The sequence below is a fragment of the Dendropsophus ebraccatus genome, chromosome 1, assembly GCF_027789765.1.
Source record: "Dendropsophus ebraccatus isolate aDenEbr1 chromosome 1, aDenEbr1.pat, whole genome shotgun sequence".
Classification (NCBI taxonomy): Eukaryota; Metazoa; Chordata; class Amphibia; order Anura; family Hylidae; genus Dendropsophus; species Dendropsophus ebraccatus.
The window spans coordinates 206,238,921-206,259,813 of record NC_091454.1 but is presented as its reverse complement, the minus strand read 5'-3'; the positions used below and the strand labels follow the sequence as shown (position 1 = coordinate 206,259,813).

Genomic DNA, 20,893 nt, shown 5'->3' with positions numbered 1-20,893 from the left:
ACCAATAGATCACATCAGAAAAGCCTATACAAGTGCTAGTTTAAATGAGCCTGAACAGTGTCAGCTTTGGGAGAGATGGTTACTACCAAAGGGAGCTCCGTATGTCTTGATAGTTTTTAACTCAAAATTCCATATATCAGTTCTATGTGTACAGTGGTGCCTTGGATTACGAGCAATAATCGTTCCATAAGCTTGCTTGTAATCCAAAGCAAATTTTCCCATAAGAAATCATTGAAATGCAGATTTATTATTCTGAATAACATGTAAGACAAAAAAAACAAACATTTAGGAACAGTTGAATATGTTCTACTATAAGTTATTGTACAGTAATGGAGAGGATGGGAAACACAATGACTGACAGAGACTGCAGGGAGCAGGAAGGAATGAACAGGGTATATGTGGGCACATACATGCAGCGCTCTCTGTCCGGGGAGAGAGGGGTTACAGCTATGGAGAGATTACCCCCACAGTCCTGTCCCCTGATGTAAGCCCCAGCCTGAAGTGGATCTGCTATGATTTGGAAGGAGAGGAAGACTTCCTGGGTACTGAGTACAGTGCTGTAGACCCCACTATGCAGACCATGCTCCTCCCCCACTCGCCCTCCCACCTAATACAGGGAGCTCTTAAACCAAAGCAATGCTCTTAAACCAAGTCACTATTTTGAAAAACGGTGAGCTTTTCTTGCAAAATGCTCTCAATACAAGGTACCACTGTATTTGCCTCCCTTAATTTTAGACACAGCATCTGTACAAGTGAGGGGAAAGGAAAAAAGCCAATACTATACCCACAAAGAGGAATTATTCAATATAATCCATGAAATAGGATTTATTTATAAGACAATGCTTCCTGGGATAATAGTTGATAGAAAGAATAGTTGAGAGAAAGAAGACAACTGTCTTTTTAGTGCAACCCATAGGTGGCTTTCATGGAAGTTAAAGTCTGAACATATCAAGATCCATGTAACATATTTTGAGCTTTTAGCTAGAATAGAAAAACATATATTTACATACAGGTAATGACATTGTCCAAATTGAACACTTTATGAAACCCAATGGAAATTGTTGATGATGATAGTAAGTGGTGGGGCGTGGTCTGGATGGTAACTAGAGTACTTTATATTAACATTAAATTTTATGAGCTTCATATTGAGATTCTGTCCATAACAGATCAAGGCAATGGGGAGGAGAGTATACAGATACATACAGAAATATCATCCATTTTTTACAGAAACCGAAAGTAATCTGTTGTATAAACAAACATCAATCAGGGTCCTACCAGTGTAATTAGCATGATAATCATAAAGATGATTGATTTCCGCTCATGTATCTATTGATGTGTGGATTTAACTCTTCAAAGAGTCAGAAGTGTGAGGATCCCATACAGTCCATTCTGGATTCATATATAAAGTCAGGGGTTACTGCAGATATCACTTCAGTCTTCCTGAGCTACTACAGGAATCACAGCTACCTGACCAAGACATTGGGGGAAAGATGTCTTCTTCTGAGATGGTTATGAAGATCTTCTCCTATTTGATGCTCATCTCCTTGATATCAGCGAGACCTTTCCATCCACCAAGAGCTCATCCAAGAGCTGGCAGCCATCCTCATGGAGCTAAGATCCCTTTATACATGATGAATCTCTATCATACTCTTATGGGAAATAATGAGGATAACAAGCCTGAAAAACAGATCCTGGAGGAGTCGGATACTGTCCAGAGTCTTTCTGCAAAGGGTGAGTACAGGATTTACTATAGTCAGGTTTCTTATGGTTATTTGTATAATATATTCTATAATATTTCATGTTATATGACTTTATCTCTTGATCTAAGTAATATTATAGTCACTTATTATATATTTTTTGTTAATATTATAATCTATTTGGTGTATAATATAGAAAAAGTTGGTAACTGATTTATTAACAAATATTTTTGATGTGTAGTAATAATGGGTAGAGAGGGTAACTTTTATTTTTTACAGTAAAACAGAATAGTAGATATTACTAACATCTCAATTTCCTTTCCAGATTTCATTGTGGAGGATAATTGGTGGTCAGTGACTTTTGACCTTTCCACAGTCCCCAGAAATGATGAGCTAAGAATGGTTAAGCTTCAGGTTCATCTTCCACCTTTTACAAAATTGGGCAATGTTACAGTGGACATCTACCATGCCAACCGTGGTGGCAACAAACTCTTCTTAGGATCCGTGAAGACAAGTTTTCCCAACAATTTGAAGTCTTCCTGGGCGACATTCAATGTAACTGAGATGATACAGCAAAGTCTTCTAGGGGGAGAGAAACTGACCAACCATGGAGATGTGAGATCAGTAAATATGTCCGATCACAAGCACTCAAGAAAGATCAAGAAGCGAGATGTTTCCCTCCAGGAAATCAGCATAGATCAAGCCATCATTGTGTTCTTCATTAAGCATAAGACATTTTCTCAACCTGAAACTTCCAGCTTCTTCAAAAAGTTGGCGGTGAACACTATGAAGATGGCGGCACTTCGGAGACATGAGAGAACCAGAAGTGACGTAGAGCAAGATACTCCAAGGAACATCTACCCCATTACAGAGGAAGAGAAAGGACCTTCACATAGACAAGTGGACAGAATCGGGGACTCCAAGTATGTGTTACCAAATTACAGACTGCACCCTAGTAAGAAGAGACCCTTCCTGCTCAACTAAAGGAAACTACAAAGACTATAAAACACAACTAAAGGTAAAAATAATTTAAACTGCATATCCTTAAAATTTATTTTATTGTCGTCTACTTCATAAAATATGGGACATGACTACCAGTCTTTTTTTTGGATGTTTGATACCTGTTTTTTGGACAATCATCATTTGGACCCCAAATATCAAACATTTTTTAAAACAATGGCTATTATTTGTGGAATAACGGCCATTGTTTTGAAATAACGTCTGTCAATCAGGCTTAAAATGATGACTGTGCAAAAAAACAGCACCACACGGCAGGAAAAAAAACATAATGGGGGAGATTTGTGAGACTGGTGTAAAGTAGAATTGGCTCAGTTGCCCCTAGCAACCAATCAGATTCCATCTTTCATTCCTTACAGATTCTTTAAAAAATGAAAGGTGGAATCTGATTGGTTTCTAGGGGCAACTAAGACAATTCTACTTTACACTGGTTTGATAAATCTCCCCCATAGTGTGCTCATGCAGCCTAAATAGTGACATTTTAACACCAATTAAACAGAGAGGGAGAGAGCTATTGATAATCTCTTTTAATATGTCATTTATATGCCAGATGTCACTATATTTGTACTTAATTGTATTATTATTCTTTCAGACTGAATCATTAGGAGGAATCACAGAACATAAAATGGGATGTACATCGTATGCAATGGAAATGATCCATGAAGACATGAGATGACAAGACTGGACTTTAATGTTTTTATTATTTATAGCATATTGTAGAGATATATTTTATTTATATAGTAAATATAAAAATAGAAATACCAATGGATGGGTTGTCATGTTCAAAATTGAAAGATTTGAATACATTTTTTGAAATGGAATGTATTTAATAAACAAAATGGGAAATTGTAGAAATAGTTTTTGAGTCTTTTTGTAATCTGATTATTTCTCTTGTTTTGGAGCATCTTGTAAACCATCAATAAATAAATTTGAAAATCTATAAAAACATAGAAGATTGTCGGCAGAAAAAGACCACCTGATCCATCTAGTCTGCCCTTTAAGTATTTTCTTTCTTATTATCTTAGGATAGATAAATGTTTATCCCAGGCAGGTTTACATTCAGTTATTGTAGATTTACCAACCACATCTGCTGGTAGTTCATTCCAAGCATCTACTACTCTTTCAGTAAAGTAATATTTTCTTTCCCCCACTATTTGGATTTCCTAGTTGACTTTCACTTTTGTTGCTTTTGTGTCTCCAAAATGCAGCCATCTTCATGGGAAACGAGGTTACTAATAGAGATGAGTGAATTTACAGTTAAAACAAAGGAAATCGCTTTGTTAGCTTGGCAATCTGCTTATCAGACGTCTGCCTTTGAAGTCTGTACCGCTCCGCCCCGGGTGCCTGGAAAAGCTGGATCCAGTACAGGGAGAAGAGGGGGTGGCGCAGCACGGAGAAGCTTGGAATTTAAGGCTATGTTCACACTACGTATATGTCCGGCCGCATATTTTTCACAGCCGGACATATACGTATAAAACTTCGGACGGGATTTACGCAAGTTGCGGCTGGCTACGTACGGTCCGCGAACTTACGCCCGTAAGCTACATACGCTTCCCGAGCGGCGTACGTAGCGATCTGACAGTGGTATTTTACTTGAATATCTTCGGCTAGCCCCGGACACCCCACAGAACCTTTTGGATCGGCAAATCAAAGTGTAAAAAATAAGAAATCACCACTCCGTACAGGACCGCATGTTACGCTACGGGCGTAAGTTACAGCATTTCCGTCCCAAAACAATGGTCTGGTTCATTTTTTACGGCGCCGCATACGATCCGGGCGTAAGTTCTTACGTAGTGTGAACTGTACAGCCGTACATCGTATACTTTCCATTGTACGCAAACTACGTAAATCTCCGGCCGCTTATTCACGGAGCGCGCTATGGCCGGAAACTTATGTAGTGTGAACCTAGCCTCAAGCAGCAGATTGCTGAGCTAGTAAAGTAATTTGCTTTGTTTGTACTATAAATTCGCTCATCCCTAGTTACTATTTAAGGGGACACCATGTCTTCTGATTGATAGCACTCAAGATTCCATGGTTGGTGTCCCATCCTATGGATTAGTTGCTGCTTAGGATGCAGCTACATTCCCTAACTTCTTGGTGATATTTAGATTCTAGGCAATGCCTGGCAGTGTTATTTAGTTACCTTATGGCAATTTTATTTTGACACTACATGATGCATCATAGAGGGGGGAGGTCAATAAAATGTGCTGCACACGTCAATCTATTAATTGTTTTAGGTACAAATACAAGTTACCTTAGTGGATATCAATGACTGATGGAAATCTCCTCCACTGGTCATTCATGTTTCTCTGCTTTCATAGCCATTAGTTGTGAACGGTACAACCATTCCAACATTGCATGCCAATTTTTATAACCATGCCAACTGTTGTAAAAATATTCTGTCTGCAAGCACGTAGGGTGTTTACCTCCCTATCTGATACGAAGAATCTGCTTGCCTAATAATGTGGGTTCTACCTACATACTACTTGGGGGTCACCAAAACTCTAAAACTCTAAACCCTATTTGTCTGGGGGCATGGCAGGATGAAGAGGGGGCATAAATCATAAATCAAAAAATCTGGCACAGATTTCCAAGGCTGCTGCACAGCAGTTGCTTATTCTCAGAATTTATTGAGGTGCGTGCATCTCTCAATAGATCTAGAGTGGGACATGTTGGCATCAATTTAGACAAGATAGTCTTTATAAATCACCCATAAAAATGCATAAATAATACTGACAGATTATGATGTCTATTATTACTACTACAGGCTGTATAAGTGATAACAGTGCAGTTACATCCAGTGACCCACCATTTTCTGCCTATCCTTCATCTGTGCAAACTCTCCATCTATACCACCTTAGCCAATAAAAATGTCCCCTTTGCTAACCCTCGCATTAATTTTAGCTTAGCTTAGACCCCCTGGTTCCATTGAAGAAAAATCTTAATACTTTAGCATTGAGAGATTTTGGACAATTGTCACTTCCAGCTTTATGGGATCATTTTGGATTTAGCCCTTTTCTGTTCCAATATAATGGTGCCGCAGAGTACACAGCAAGGTCCTTAAAGACATGGAGGGGAGGGCTGGTAAATAACTTGACTAAATAAGGCAGAGGTATTGGACAAAGACTCATTTTCATTTTTATTTATTTTAGCCTTCCATAACTTTAGAGGTGGAGAAAGAAAAAAGCCTACACTGTATACAGAAAGATCTAGGAGTCTACAGGACAATGTCTTCTGGGAAAAAGCATGCAAAATACTCTATTTCTAGAAAGAAGAAAACTATTTCTCTAGTGCCACCTATAGGTGGAGTCCATTTAAGTCAATTTTTGAACTTGTCAAGACTCTTGCAATAGGACTTGCACCACTAGCTAAACTAGAAACAGCTATATATATATATATGTGGGGCTTGGTCTAGTTGACAGCTGGAGTGGACAGTCATTCCTATACTAAATCTTATAAGCTATACATTTAGGCTCTGTCCATGAGAGATCAAGGCAATGAAGGTGTAAAAATGGACTAAAAAGATACATAGAGAAATGCCATCCATCTATTACACCTAGAAACTGAAAGTAATCACCTGTGTAAACATCAGTCAGGGTCCTGCCAGTGTAATTAGCATGATAATTATAAAGATGATTGATCTCCGCTTGTGTATCTATTGATGTGTGGATCAAAATCTTCAAAGAGTCATAAGTGTGAGAATCCCATACAGTACATTCTGGATCAATATAGAAAGTCACAAGTTGATTCAGATATCACTTCAGTGAATGATTTCAATCACAAAAGGCATCCCCAGGGAGTCACTGGATGTAACTGCATTGTTATCACAAACTGTAGTGGTAATGATAGCGGTCATGATGTGTTGGTATTATTTAGCCATTATGTTTTAATTGGGTACTCCACAAAAAATATAAAGATTTGTAAAGTACTTCTAACTAAAAATTTCAAGCTTTCCAGTACTTATCAGCCGCTATGTGCAATAGAATAAATCTTTTAGGTTTTTCCAGATTGACACATTGCTCCCTGCTGCCACCTCTTTTAGTGTCAATAAATTTGTAGAGCAGACGGTCTATCCTTTGTTCTCTTAAATTGGACATTTCATGACATGGACACAGGTGGCAGCAGAGCATTCTGTGTCAGATTGAAAACACATTACTTCAATGATGGCTGTTTCACAGCTCAGATGTTATAATTAATAGCAACCATGCAATCTTTGCTTGTATGATTGCTTATGATAGCTCCTAGGGGTACTTAAAAAGTGTTATAAAAGTTTAAAAAAAAAAAAATACATTCCTTAACAATTGGAATCACCCTTAAATTTCCCATATGAAAAAATGTAAAACAAAATAAACATATTTTGTATTTCCTTGTAAGTAATTCAATACCTTTTTTTAAGTTGTTTTTTTTTTGTTAAAGGGGTACTCCGGGCAAAATTTATTTTTAATATGTTATTACAAAATAAAAGTTATACAAATCCCTAATATACACTAATTATGGGAAATGCACATATGGTGCTATTTTACCTCAACTTAAGAGATCAGGCAGGCTCACTTCCTGTAAAAAAAGGTGACGTCACGTCTCAAGTGCCGTGTCCAGCAGGGGGCGCATGTATGCATCTATATAGATGTATCTTCCTCTCTGTGCTGGCTGATACTGACCCCGCTTTGGAGACCCCTCTCCCCAACTAGCTCACCCTGCCGCCCGGTCAGCGTCCCCCCAACTAGCTCTGAGCCCACCCGTCCTGTGCAGGAGCGCTCACCCGCCGCTTGTTCCTGGCAGGGTGAGCGCTCCTGTACCTGCCCATCCAGCCGCCCGTGCTCTGATCCGCCCGGTCCCTTGCAGGAGCGTTCACCTGCCGCCCGGTCGTGGTGCTGTGAGCGTTCCTGCACCTCCGTATGCATCAACCTGTCCCCTCAGATACCCACAGCGCAGGAGCAGGAGCGGGTGAGCTCACCTGCTCCTGCTCCTGTGCTGTGGGTATCTGAGAGGGGACAGGTTGATGCAAAGGGAGGTGCGGGAACGCTCACAGCACCGCGACCGGGCAGCAGGTGAGCGCTCCTGCAAGGGACCGGGCGGATCAGAGCATGGGCGGATCAGAGCATGGGCGGCTGGATGGGCAGGTACAGGAGCGCTCACCCTGCCAGGAACGAGCGGCGGGTGAGCGCTCCTGCACAGGACGGGTGGGCTCAGAGCTAGTTGGGGGAATGCCGACTGGGCGGCAGGGTAAGCTAGTTGGGGGGAGGGGTCTCTACAGCGGGGTCAGTATCAGCCGTGCTGGCTGATACTGACCCCGCTGTAGAGACCCCTCCCCCTCCCCCCCAGAGAGAGAGATACATCTATATAGATGCATACATGCGCCCCCTGCTGGACCCGGCACTTGAACGTGACGTCACCTTTTTTTTACAGGAAGTGAGCCTGCCTGATCTCCTAAGTTGAGGGAAAATAGCACCATATGTGCATTTCCCATAAATAGTGTATATTAGGGATTTGTATAACTTTTCTTTTGTAATAACATATTAAAAATAAATTTTGCCCGGAGTACCCCTTTAAAAAAAATCATCCAAATTGAGTATAACCCATAGGAAGGGAAAGATTGCGATTAAAAATAAATAAATAAGGGAAGACTAGACAGACCAAGTGTGTGTGTGTGTGTGTGTGTGTGTGTGTGTGTGTGTGTGTGTGTGTGGGGAGGGGGGGTCTGCAGATATTTTTTTATGTTTTCATGGTAAATTAGGGATGATACTATTGGGGAGTATCCGAGTTATGGTGAAGAGAAATGATAATACTTCATTACCAAAACTTTTTAAACAATTTTCACTTTTAGGTTTATGGGCTTAATTTGGGATTGACCCATTTCTGTAGGCCCCTGATAGTGCCCCAGAGCACAAAGCAAGGTCCATGAAGACAAGGAGGGGAGGACTGGTAAAGAAAAACTTGACTGGATAAAACACATTGTATTGAACTCAAGAACAAGAGGACACAGTGAGAGATTAGTTGTTGGAAAGATCAGAAGCAACATGAAAAAATATTACTTTACGGAAAGAGTAGTAGATACTTGGAACAAACTTCCAGCAGATGTGGTTGGTAAATCTACAATAATAGAATTTAAACACGCCTGGGATAAACATATATCTATCCTAAGATAATAAGAATGGAAAGGGCAGACTAGATGGACCCAGTGGTCTTCTTCTGCCGACAATCTTCTATGTTTCTAACAGAGTTATTGCACAGACTCTATATCGGTTGTACATGTATTTGCCACAATGAACTGTAGCGGCATCTGTACATTAGTTATATTCACTATTAAATATAATACATGTAAAAGGATTTCTTTATAGGACAATACTTCCTGGGAAAAAGTATGCAACATTGTCTACCTCTATAAAGAAGAAAAAGCGCCTCCTATAGGTGGCTTCCCTTCAAGTTAAGCGCTAAACTAGAGATGAGAAAACCTGAGGAAAGTTAGGGTTTAATATCAGCATTTAAATCTTTGAACCCAAACTTTTGTCAGGTTTGCTAATCTCTAACCTAAACCTGTCAAGATCCTTGTAACATAACTTTTAACTATTAGTGAAAAAAAGAAATAGCCATCTACATACGGATCATGACAAAAAAAGGACATCTCTAAAACACAAACTTAAGCAATGCATGTATATGGTGGACTACAGGAGTGGTCAGGCATCTCTATACTAAATCTTGAGTTCCATATTAAGACTCTGTCCATAATAGGGAGTAAACAGATACATGAACAGAGAATCTATTACACCTAGAAACTGAAAGTAATCACCTGTGTAAACATCAGTCAGGGTCCTGCCAGTGTAATTAGCATGATAATCATAAAGATGATTGATCTCTGCTCATGTATCTATTGATGTGTGGATCAAAATCTTCAAAGAGTCATAAGTGTGAGAATTCCATACAGTCCGTCCTGGATCAATACAGAAAGTCAGGGATTGATTCAGATATCACTTCAGTAATTGATTTCAATTACAAAAGACATTACCAGGGAGTCACTGGATGTAACTGCATTGTTATCACAGTCTGTAGTGGTAATGATAACGGTCATGATGTGTTGGTATTATTTAGCCATTATGTATTAATTGGGTACTCCAGAGACAAAAATGATCTAGATTAATTGGTGCCCAAAAATTATAAAGATTTGTAAATTACTTCAAAAGAAAATAATACACAGGCTGACTAGAGACCAAGTGGGGGGTTTCTGCACACAATCTTTTATTTTTCTATGGTAAAGTAGGGATAGTAGTATGTGAGTGTTGCTCAGGCCCCTTATAGTAAAGAGAAATCATGTGTTAGACAATTGTCACTTCCAGCTTTATGGGCTTAGTTTGGGATTGACCCATTTCTGCACCACCATGATGGTGCCACAGAGCACATAACTGGGTCCATGAAGACATGAAGGGGGGGGAATGGGGAAGAAGAACGTGACTGGACGGAACAGATTGATAGCACAAAGACTATATCAGTTGTACATGTATTTGCCTTATTGAACTCTAGCAGCATCTGTATATTAGTGATGGGAAATTAAAAAAGCATACACTGAATCCAAAAAGAACAACTATTCAATATAATACATAAAATCAGATTTCTTTATAGAACAATAATCTCATCAACAAAGTATGCAAATTTTTCTACCTCTATAAAAAAGAAAAAGTGCCTTCTATAGGTGGCTTCCCTGCAAGTTAAGGTCTAAACTAGAGATGATAAAACCTGATGAAAGTTTGGGTTCGCACAAATCTGAACAATCACCATTTAAATCTTTGAACAAAAACTTTTGTCAGGTTCGCTAATCTCTAACCTAAACCGGTTAAGACCCTTGCAACATAACCTTTAACTATTAGCGAAACAAGAAACAGCCATCTACATATAGGTCATGACAAGAAAGGACATCTCTAAAACCCAAAGGTAAGGGAAATATTACCACCTATTACATCTAGAAACCAAAACTAATAAGTTGTATAAACATCAATCAGGGTCCTACCGGTGTAATTAGCATGATAATCATGAAGATGATTGATCTCCGCTCATGTATCTATTGATGTGTGGATTCAACTCTTCAAAGAGTCAGAAGTGTGAGGATCCCATACAGTCCATTCTGGATCCATATATAAAGTCAGGGGTTTCTGCAGATATCACTTCAGTCTTCCTGAGCTACTACAGGAATCACAGCTACCTGACCAAGACATTGGGGGGAAGATGTCTTCTTCTAAGATGGTTATGAAGATCTTCTCCTATTTGATGCTCATCTCCTTGATATCAGCGAGACCTTTCCATCCACCAAGGTCTCATCCAAGAGCTGGCAGCCATCCTCATGGAGCTAAGATCCCTTTATACATGATGCATCTCTATCATACTCTTATGGGAAATAATAAGGAGGATAACAAGCCGGAAAAACAGATCTTGGAGGAGTCGGATACTGTCCAGAGTCTTACTGCAAAGGGTGAGTACAGGATTTACTATAGTCCTGTTATTTGTATTATTTGTCATGTTATATGTCACTAGTTATAGTAATTTATTATATACTTATAGTTAATTATTATAAAGTATATTTGGGTATAATACAAAGCAAGTTGGTAACTAATTTATTAACAAATCTTTTTGATGCGTAGTAAAAATGAGTAGAGAGGGCAACTTTTTTTTTTAAGGTACAACTATATTGTAGATAACATTACTAACATCTCAATTTCCTTTACAGATTTCGTTGTGGAGGATAATCGGTGGTCAGTGACTTTTGACCTTTCCACAGTCCCCAGAAATGATGAGTTATGAATGGTTAAGCTTCAGGTTCATCTTCCACCTTTTACAAAATTGGGCAATGTTACAGTGGACATCTACCATGCCAACAGTGGTGACAACAAACTCTTCTTAGGATCCGTAAAGACAAGTATACCCAACCATCTAAATTCTTCCTGGGCGACATTCAATGTAACCGAGATGATACAGCAAAGTCTTCTACGGGGAGAGAAACTCACCAACCATGGAGATTTGACATCAGCAGATATGTCCAATCATGAGTATTCAAGAAAGATCAAGAAGCGAGATGTTTCCCTCCATGAAATCAGCACAGATCAAGCCATCATTGTGTTCTTCATTAAGCATAAGACATTTTCTCAACCTGAAGCCTCCAGCTTCTTCAAAAAGTTAGCAGTGAACACTGTAAAGATGGCTGCACTTCGGAGACATATGAGGACCAGAAGTGACATACAGCTAGATACTCCAAAGAACGTCTACCCCATTACAGAGGAAGAGCACAGACCTTCACATAGACAAGTGGAAAGAATGGTGGCCTCCAAGGATGTGTTACCAAAATACAGACTGCACTCTAGCGTGAAGAGAAACATTCTGCTCAACTAAAGAAAACTACAATAACTATACACCCCCGACTAAAGGTAAAAATTATTTAAACTGCATATCCTTAAATTGAATTTTATTGATTTCTACTTTATAAAATATCTATTTTCTGTATTATGGCTTTAGAATTTTACATAATTTTTGAGCGTCAATAAAAGTTGCAAATTTTTGTTCAGTTATGGGCCACGACCGCAATTCTTTTTTTGGACATTTGTAGACTGTTTTGGGGACAGACGTCATTTTGAGCTCAAATAACAACCGTTATTTCAAAGAAATTATTTGTGGAAAAAGAGACTTACTAAAAAAAAATAACAGCTGTTAATTGGGCTCACAATAATGGCTGTCCAAAAAAAAACAGGCCAAAAAAAAAAAGATGTTGAGTGGTTGTGTTCTTGCTCTTAGTGTGCGGCCTGAATTGTAACATTTTTACACCAAAGAAACAGAGATGGAGCTTTTGATAATCTCTTTTAATATTATATAACTGATGTACCATACAGTATGTCACTATATTTGTACTTCATTGTATTATTATTGTTTCAGACTGAATCATTTGAAGGAATGACATAACACAACATCTACATCGCATGCAATGAAAATGATCCATGAAGACATGAGAAGACAAGACTGGACTTTAATTGTTTTTATTATTTATAGCATATTGTAGAGATATATTTTAATTTATATATTAAATATAAAAAGTATAAATACCAATGGATGGTTTGAAATGATCAGATTTTATAGATTTGCATATTTTTTTGGAAATGTAATTTTTTTAATAAACACAATGGGAAATTGTAGAAATTGTTTTTGAGTGTTTTGACAATCTAATTATTTCTTTTGTTTTGGGGCATCTTAAAAAGAATAAAAAAAATTCCCAAAAATCTATAAAAACATAGAAGAGTGTTGGCAGAAAATGAACACCTTGCCCATCCAGTTTGGCTCCATTCTATTCAGGCAGATTCCACCGTCCACCCAAAAAAGAATTGACATGTCAATTCTTTTGACAGACGTCAGAATCCACACCATAGAATGGAGCCTATGGGACGGCCAGATGTTCAAGCAGGAGTGAGCATGGATACCCCTGGAGGTTATTTTCACAATTTCTGTAGTGTGCAAGGGCCCTAAAGAACATAAAGCCTAAAGAGGTTGGTCACTTCTATCATCAGAAGCCTTCCTTCTGATATGGCCAGATGTCTTCTCCACTGCATTTGTGCTACTTTCATGCATGCAGTACATTCCTATGGAGAAGGCTGAATGTTGTTATGGTCACAGGGTCCTCCATAGGATGCCATAAAATAGAGAGCGTCTCCATCATCTCTTCCATCAGAAGGATGAAAGATAATAATACAGGCAATAACCGAAGGGTGAACTAGAGGGACCAGGTGGTCGTTTTCTGCCTACAATCCTCTATGTTTCCACTGTAAAGTAGGGATGATGCTATGGGGGTTGTTGGTCAGATCTCAGCATGGGTCACTTAGTTCTTTCAAAGAAAAATCTTAATACTTCAGCACCAAGACATTGTAGTCAATTATTGCTTTCTGCTTAGTTTGTGTTCTGCATTTTTTTCTCAAGCATGACTGTACCCCGGGTGCACACAGTGAGGCCCATAAAGACGTAGAAGAGGGAGTCTGACTAGGAACATGACGATACATGATGTATTTTACATATAACATATAACTTTAACCATAGAATCTGTACAGTAGTGATGGGAAAGGGAAAAATGTCCACACTGTATCCATAGAAGAATTATTCAAAGTAACAAATAAAATAAGATTTATTCATGAGACAATAAGGGAAAAAATTGAACTATAGAAATAGACAATATCTCTTTAGTGCCACCTATAGGTGGCTTGTATGGAAGTTGAAACTGTACATACTCTTGAAATATGACTTGGGATATTATTTGCACCAGAAGAGCCATCTACATGCAGGGGATGATATCTTCCAAAAATAGAAACCAAATGAAAATTGCTGGAAATAGTAAGAATGGTGGGGCTTGGTCTGAATAACTGGAGGAATAAATACTAACAATAAATCTTATAGGATCCATACATGATAGACCAAAGCAATGAAGGGAAGAAATTCTACAGAGAAATACCATCTATCTATTAGAGAAACCGAAACTAATCAGTTGTAGAAACAAACATCAATCAGGGTCCTATCGGTGTAATTAGCATGATAATCATAAAGATGATTGATCTCCGCTCATGTATCTATTGATGTGTGGATTCAACTCTTCAAAGAGTCAGAAGTGTGAGGATCCCATACAGTCCATTCTGGATCCATATATAAAGTCAGGGGTTACTGCAGATATCACTTCAGTCTTCCTGAGCTACTACAGGAATCACAGCTACCTGACCAAGACATTGGGGAAAGATGTCTTCTTCTAAGATGGTTATGAAGATCTTCTCATATTTGATGCTTATCTCCTTCATATCAGCGAGACCTTTCCATCCACCAAGGTCTCATCCAAGAGCTGGCAGCCATCCTCATGGAGCTAAGATCCCTTTATACATGATGAATCTCTATCATACTCTTATGGGAAATAATAAGGAGGATAACAAGCCGGAAAAACAGATCCTGGAGGAGTCGGAAGAGTCTTCCTGCAAAGGGTGAGCACTAGATTAACTATTGTTCTGTAATTTCTGGTTGTTTGTATTATTTGTCATTTTATATGTTACCTCTTTTAGTAAGTAATATAGTCACTAGTTTTAATAATTTATTTTATATTTATAGTTAATTATTAAGGATGAGCGAATACTGTTCGATTGAATAGATATTCGATCGAATAGTGAGATATTCGAATATTCGATATTCGTACGAATATCCCACGAATATTCGATAAATATTCGATAAGCGTTCAAATCCCCCAGCTTCCGTTTTGACCCTCCAAATGGTCAAATAGATGTTTTTTCCTAATCGAATACTTGTTTGAATAGACTTTAATGGGATCGAATATTCAATCGAATATTCGAATATTCGTAGGAATATCGAATATTCGAATATCTCACTATTCGCTCATCACTATTAATTATTATTATTATTATATATTTTGGGTATAAAATAAAACAAGTTGATAACTGATTTAATAACAAATAGTTCTATGTGTAGTAATAACGGTAGAGAGGGTAACTTTTATTTTACAGTAAAACAGAATAGTAGATATTACTAACGTCTCAATTTCCTTTACAGATTTCATTGTGGAGGATAATCGGTGGTCAGTGACTTTTGACCTTTCCACGGTCCCCAGAAATGATGAGCTACAAATGGTGAAGCTTCAGGTTCATCTTCCACCTTTTGCAAAATCGGGCAATGTTACAGTGGACATCTACCAAGCCAACAGTGGTGACAACAAACTCTTCTTAGGATCCATGAAGACAAGTATACCCAACAATCTGAAGTCTTCCTGGGCGACATTCAATGTAACTGAGATAATACAGCAAAGTCTTTTAGGGGGAGAGAAACTTATCAACCATAGAGAATTGACGTCAGCAGAAATGTCTGATCATGAGTATTCAAGAAAGATCAAGAAGCGAGATGTTTCCCTCCATGAAATCAGCACAGATCAAGCCATCATTGTGTTCTTCATTAAGCATAAGACATTTTCTCAACCTGAAACTTCCAGCTTCTTCAAAAAGTTGGCAGTGAACACCATGAAGATGGCTGCACTCCGGAGACACGAGAGAACCAGAAGTGACATACAGTTAGATACTCAGGAACATCTACCCCATTACAGAGGAAGAGCACAGACCTTCACATATGGACAGAATGGTGGACTCCAAGGATGTGTTACCAAAATATAGACTGCACTCTAGTGTGAAGAGACCTGTCCTTCTCTACTAAAGGAAACAACAAAAACTACAAAACACAACTACAGGTAAAAATAACTTAACTACATATCCTTCTTATGTATTTTTAGATTCTCTTCAGGCTGAAATTATTTTTGTTTTTAAAATAACTGCTTAAGTTTTTGTGCCAAAACCAGAATTGGATCCAACAGGTGCGAGAAGTACAAGTTCTGGTTTTGGCACAAAACAGGGCCTTAAAAAAAATTCCCATAAAAGTTAATTTATTCTTTCTCTCTCTCTCTCTCTCTCTCTCTCTCTCTCTCTTGCACTTTCTCTATTTCTTACTTTATTTCCTTTTCTGTCTTTTTAATTAGTCACAGAGCTATGAATAACCTTCCCATTTTACTATTTACTATCACTATCATAGTATCACGGTTGTCACTATATTTGTACTTAATTGTTTTATTGTTTTCTTTCAGCCTTAATCCTTTCTAGAAATCACATAGATTGGGATCAACATCGTGTCTATAGAACGGCAAGGCACCATGGCAACATGAGAAGACAAGACTGGACTTTATTTTATTTTTTATTTATAGCATATTATAGAAAGAGATTTTAATTTATATTTTTTGTAAAATATTGATATACCAATGGATGGTTTCACATGTTGAGACTTGATAGATGTGGGTACTTGAACTGACATTTATTATTTATAAAATATTCTAATCATGTAATAAACACTAAGGAAAAGTGTACACGTTGTTTTTTATCTTTTAGTATAATCGGATTACCGTATTTTCCGGCATATAAGACGACTTTTTAACCCAAAAAATCTTCTTAGAAGTCGGAGGTCTTCTTATACGTCAGGTTTGGTTGCCCCATAGTGGGGGGGCTCAAAAATGGCCCCATCCCCACCATATGGGGCGACCACTATAAAAAAAAAACAAAACATTTAACTCACCTAGTGCCCATTCCCGTCCTCAGCGTGCCTCCGGTACCATTCCCGACATTGGCAGTGTGACGGTCACTACCTGCGCCGGAGACGGAGATCGCCGAACCTCTTCCTAGCAGCCGAGCATCTCATCGGAGACGCTCGGCTTCCGGGAGAGCTTCGGGAGAATGAGAGAGGCACCGGAGGTTGCTGAAGGCGCAGAGAATGGTACCGGAGGCGCAAGGAAGCCGGGTACGGGCCATAGGTGAGTTAAATGTTTTTTTTCAAAATTTAACTGCAGTTAACCCCTGCCTGACCACAGCAGGGCTGCGGTCAGGCACGGGTTAACATTTTCCGGCGTTTAAGGCGAACCCCTGGCAATCTGCTTAAAAGTCAGGGGTCATCTTATACACCCAGTTGCCTTATACGTCTGAAAATACGGTATTTCTCTAAAGAGTGCTAGTTAAAATGAGTCTGATCAGGGCCGACTTTGGAAGGGTTGGTTACGATGTAGAGGGCACCATATGTCGAGATGGTTTTTATACCTGGTGTCCTATATTATGACAAGGCTACTACATTCTCTAGTACTCTTATCCCCTTTCACATGTGTCAAATCATGTGGTGTCCAACCACAGGACCCCCTCACGATCTTGAGATCGAGGTCCAGTGTCTTTGAATGGAGTGTCAAGTTATGGTTGCCAACATTTGAAATTTTCTTCCAGGGAAACTTTAGTGTTGGCAACAAGAGGTTTTTCCCCTGTATTTTCAGTTAGAATTTTTTTTATACAGAACAACACAAAATGATAATTACACTCCCAAGTTTTATGTCCCCAGTATATTACACCCCCCAATGTCAGGTCCCCAATATATTACACACCCCAGTGTCAGGTCTCCAGTATATTACACAACCCACCTCCAGTATATTACACAACACCACCTCAGAGCAACATACAAGCTGTGGCCCATAAATATCACTCTACTTACTTACTGTAAATACTGGTAGTTTGTACTCATATGATGCAGCTGCACCCCCATATCATCATACTACTACTCCCTTAATCCTCCTTTCCCTCCATCATCATACTACTGCCCCTTTCATCATTCTCCTGCCCCTTCATAATCATAATACTACCCCCTTTTTCTATAATTAAAACACAAAAAGCTATACTCTACTCATCTTTATGGTTTCTCTAGTCCCCCAGCAACTTCTCCCCCTGCTCAGCATGAGTGATGTCACTTGCGCCAGTTGCCGGGAGGAGAGAGCGGCCCTTGTGGCTGGAGGCAGATACTGCCTGCAGCCACAAGACACACTGTCACAGCGGGAGCTTATGGTTCTCTGCTGTGTCAGTACACTGTTAGCTATTAGCACTCACAGGGCAGATTCTAGGTTTTCTGCTACCTGAAGTGAAAATTTAAATGGCACCCTGCACCCTCCACGTTCATAAATTAGAAAAACGGAGGGGGAAATTTATCAAGGGCTTTGCACCTATTTTTAGGTGAATAATTGGATTTTTCACCAATTTTTGGTTCTATTTACGAACCAGTATTCAATGGGAGAATATTTTTGAGATGCAACTTTTTTTTATCTGTCTGCTTTGAGTATTTACCCCAAAATTTGCATAATCCTGAATTAACGCCCAATTCACCATTTGCAACTTGGTTCAGGTCTACACTACCGTTCAAAAGTTTGGGGTCACATTGAAATTGTAATGACTAGTCAGGTACAAGAGCAGAGACACAGACAAGTGAGCCCTGAACTGACCCAATCCAGTGCCCCTGCCTACTTACCACAATCTGCCCTAGATGACAGCGGGTAACTTGGAGACGTTCCCTACACTGAGTAGGTGAAACACAAGACAAAACAAGACAAACAAAACACAATAAAGAAAGGTCAGCAATCCGGGTCATACACTGTCAGGTAGCAGAGGTACAGAGTCACAAGGCAAAAGCAAGGTCAGAACACAGGCAGAAGATCAGGGCAAGCAGCAAACAAGGAAGGTCCAGGAACAAGCCAAAAGGTCAGAAACAGGAGACAATAACAAACCAGGGAGCTGAGACACTGTGTGGATACACGCCAAAATACCCAGCAACTCCTACAGACACAGACTGTCTTATATGAGGAACCAGGAATCTGGTTCAGGACAGGATTGGCCCAGCCCCTAATCTCCAACCAGAGACACCTGAAAAACATACACACACATGCGATGCCCTGGCCCCTGGGGGCCACTTCCGCATGGCTGGTGTTATGAGCGGGCAATGACCGGGGCAGCTGCCGGGGTTATACTTGTCACGGTATAGGCCTGAGGGCGGCACAGCTGTAGGGCCGGTCTGTGGAATCTGCGGGTGATGATGGGCATGCGATTCTTTGCTGCACCTAGTCAGGGCACCAGTTAGTGGACACCAATGCCAGGGTTCAGTAACAGCGGTTTTATTATCGATGAGGTAACTAGTAGCAACAGTTCTGTCCGGATGCAACCGGGTATATAGCAGGCTTTGACAAATAAAGCAGGAGTGGTGCTGCATAGGCTGTGAGAATACGTGCCGGATGATGGGAGTAGGAGTATGAGAGAAATAGCGTTGCTGGGTGGATTAGCTTGAGAATAATACTTGCTGTGAATCCTTGTAGCGATGAGGAGAGATAACGGAATGACACCCAGATGAAAGAGAAGACTGCGGACACTTGAGCCGGCAGATACAGCCTAAGACTTGAATACAGCAGCAGAATCAGTCACTCTTCTTATGGTGAAGAGGCTGCAGAGATGCTTTTGTCCCCTTCTGAGGGAGAGAACAGAGCAACACAACCTCCTTGCTTGAAAGCAGGGGCTGAACTGACTTGTCAGCAGGACCTGGGAGGTCACATGGTTGTTCCTGGCCAGAGCTAATCGGCCATTGGAGGAAACAGGGTTACAGGTCACGTGATCAACAGCCTTGCATACCACTGTACAATGCAATAATACACAGGAATACATGAGAATACACATGAGAATGCACATTACCAGAGAATACTAGGGGAAAACAAGCAGCAGTTGCAGTGCAAACACTTACCAGAACAGGCATTGACACAGCAATAGAAATGGCCATAATAGGAGTAGTAGTCTGCATGTTCTGGGACACTGCACACACACACTGGGAGCAAACCTGCCTGTCACAGAAAGCAAGCCAAACCAAGGTTAACCCTGCAATTGCCAGAGAACACAACAGAGGCAACCTGAGCAGAGAAATAGGTCAGTGTACAGATTACCATCAGCGGCGTCTTGTCCGCGCGCCTTGAGCACAGGAGACCGCTGCTGATGCAAAGTCAGGTAAGTTGCTAACAGAAATGTCCTTATTTTTGAAGGAAAAGCACTGTACTTTTCAATGAAGATAACTTTAAACTAGTCCTAACTTTAAACAAATACACTCTATACATTGCTAATGTGGTAAATGACTATTCTAGCTGCAAATGTTTGGTTTTTGGTGCAATATCTACATAGGTGTATAGAGGCCCATTTCCAGCAACTATCACTCCAGTGTTCTAATGGTACAATGTGTTTGCTCATTGGCTCAGAAGGCTAATTGATGATTAGAAAACCCTTGTGCAATCATGTTCACACATCTGAAAACAGTCTAGCTCGTTACAGAAGCTACAAAACTGACCTTCCTTTGAGCAGATTGTGTTTCTGGAGCATCACATTTGTGGGGTCAAATAACGCTTAAAATGGCCAGAAAAAGAGAACTTTCATCTGAAACTCGACAGTCTATTCTTGTTCTTAGAAATGAAGGCTATTCCATGTGAGAAATTGCTAAGAAATTGAGGATTTCCTACAACGGTGTGTACTACTCCCTTCAGAGGACAGCACAAACAGGCTCTAACCAGAGTAGAAAAAGAAGTGGGAGGCCGCGTTGCACAACTAAGCAAGAAGATAAGCACATTAGAGTCTCTAGTTTGAGAAACAGACGCCTCACAGGTCCCCAACTGGCATCTTCATTAAATAGTACCCGCAAAACACCAGTGTCAACATCTACAGTGAAGAGGCGGCTGCAGGATTTTGGGCTTTAGGGTAGAGTGGCAAAGAAAAAGCCATATCTGAGACTGGCCAATAAAAGAAAAA

General features: G+C 39.8%; 1 protein-coding gene across 1 annotated transcript; it reads left to right on the top strand.

The window, feature by feature from the left end:
* The first annotated feature begins 1,490 nt into the window (after positions 1-1,490).
* Positions 1,491-2,681, top strand: LOC138784197 (nodal homolog 3-A-like). The gene is made up of 2 exons (XM_069959707.1): positions 1,491-1,731; positions 2,023-2,681. Exons 1-2 carry the CDS (start codon positions 1,491-1,493, stop codon positions 2,679-2,681), a joined length of 900 nt encoding a protein of 299 aa, XP_069815808.1.
* Positions 2,682-20,893: the final 18,212 nt, after the last annotated feature.